Source organism: Loa loa, assembly GCF_000183805.2.
Source record: "Loa loa unplaced genomic scaffold supercont3.4490, whole genome shotgun sequence".
NCBI lineage: Eukaryota > Metazoa > Nematoda > Chromadorea > Rhabditida > Onchocercidae > Loa > Loa loa.
In genome coordinates this window covers 1-746 of record NW_018112666.1, presented here as the reverse complement: position 1 = coordinate 746, position 746 = coordinate 1, and the positions used below count along the sequence as shown (strand labels likewise).

Sequence of the window (746 nt, the reverse complement as noted above, 5' to 3'; positions counted from 1 at the left end):
CTTTAACTTTACGTATTAGTATTTATTTTTTTGATTGGTCATTTTTTAATGTTTACTATTTTAGATTTTGGTATATTTTATTCTTTATTTTTTTTGTCTTTTGTTATTCCTATTGAATTATTTTTTGCTTTTTTGCAAAGTTATATTTTTTTGACTTTGGTTTGTATGTTTTTATTAAATATGATTTAATTTAGTTATAATAGTTTATATTTAGAATTTTGTTTTGATGGGACATAGGTTTTTATAATTTTTTTGGGCTTTTTAGTATAATTTTAGTATTTTTATTTTCCAAATAAATGGTTTTAAAGCTAATGATTTATTTGCAAAATTATGTGTTTCCTACTCCTGGTAGTCCTTATGTTTTTTGTTGTTATTTTATCCATAATTATTATTCTCATGTTATTTTTTTGGTTTTTTTTTATGTGTTTAGTTATAGTTGGAGTATATTTTCATGGTAGTTCTTTTAAATTTAATTCTAAACGTAATGATAGACGTATAATTGAGTTAATATTACAAGTATTGGTTGTTAATTTTTTAGTTGTTATAGCTGGTCCTGGTTTTTGGTTGATCCAATATCAAGGTCGTATGTTTCGTCAGTCTGAATTGACTTTAAAGGTTATTGGTCATCAATGATATTGAAGTTATGAATATGGGGATAGCGGCAAATTGTGTTTTGATTCTTTTATAAAGTCTATTGATGATTTAGATATTGGTGATTTTCGTTTGTTTGATGTTGATTAATCGTT

The 746-nt window shown here is 23.5% G+C and overlaps 1 protein-coding gene across 1 annotated transcript; it reads left to right on the top strand.

Annotated features, from left to right (window-relative positions):
- Window positions 1-311: 311 nt before the first annotated feature.
- Window positions 312-633, top strand: LOAG_16172 (cytochrome oxidase subunit 2; the record flags this gene model as incomplete). Its single annotated transcript, XM_003151660.1, has 2 exons — window positions 312-348; window positions 539-633. 2 exons carry the CDS (start codon window positions 312-314, stop codon window positions 631-633), a joined length of 132 nt encoding a protein of 43 aa, XP_003151708.1.
- Window positions 634-746: the final 113 nt, after the last annotated feature.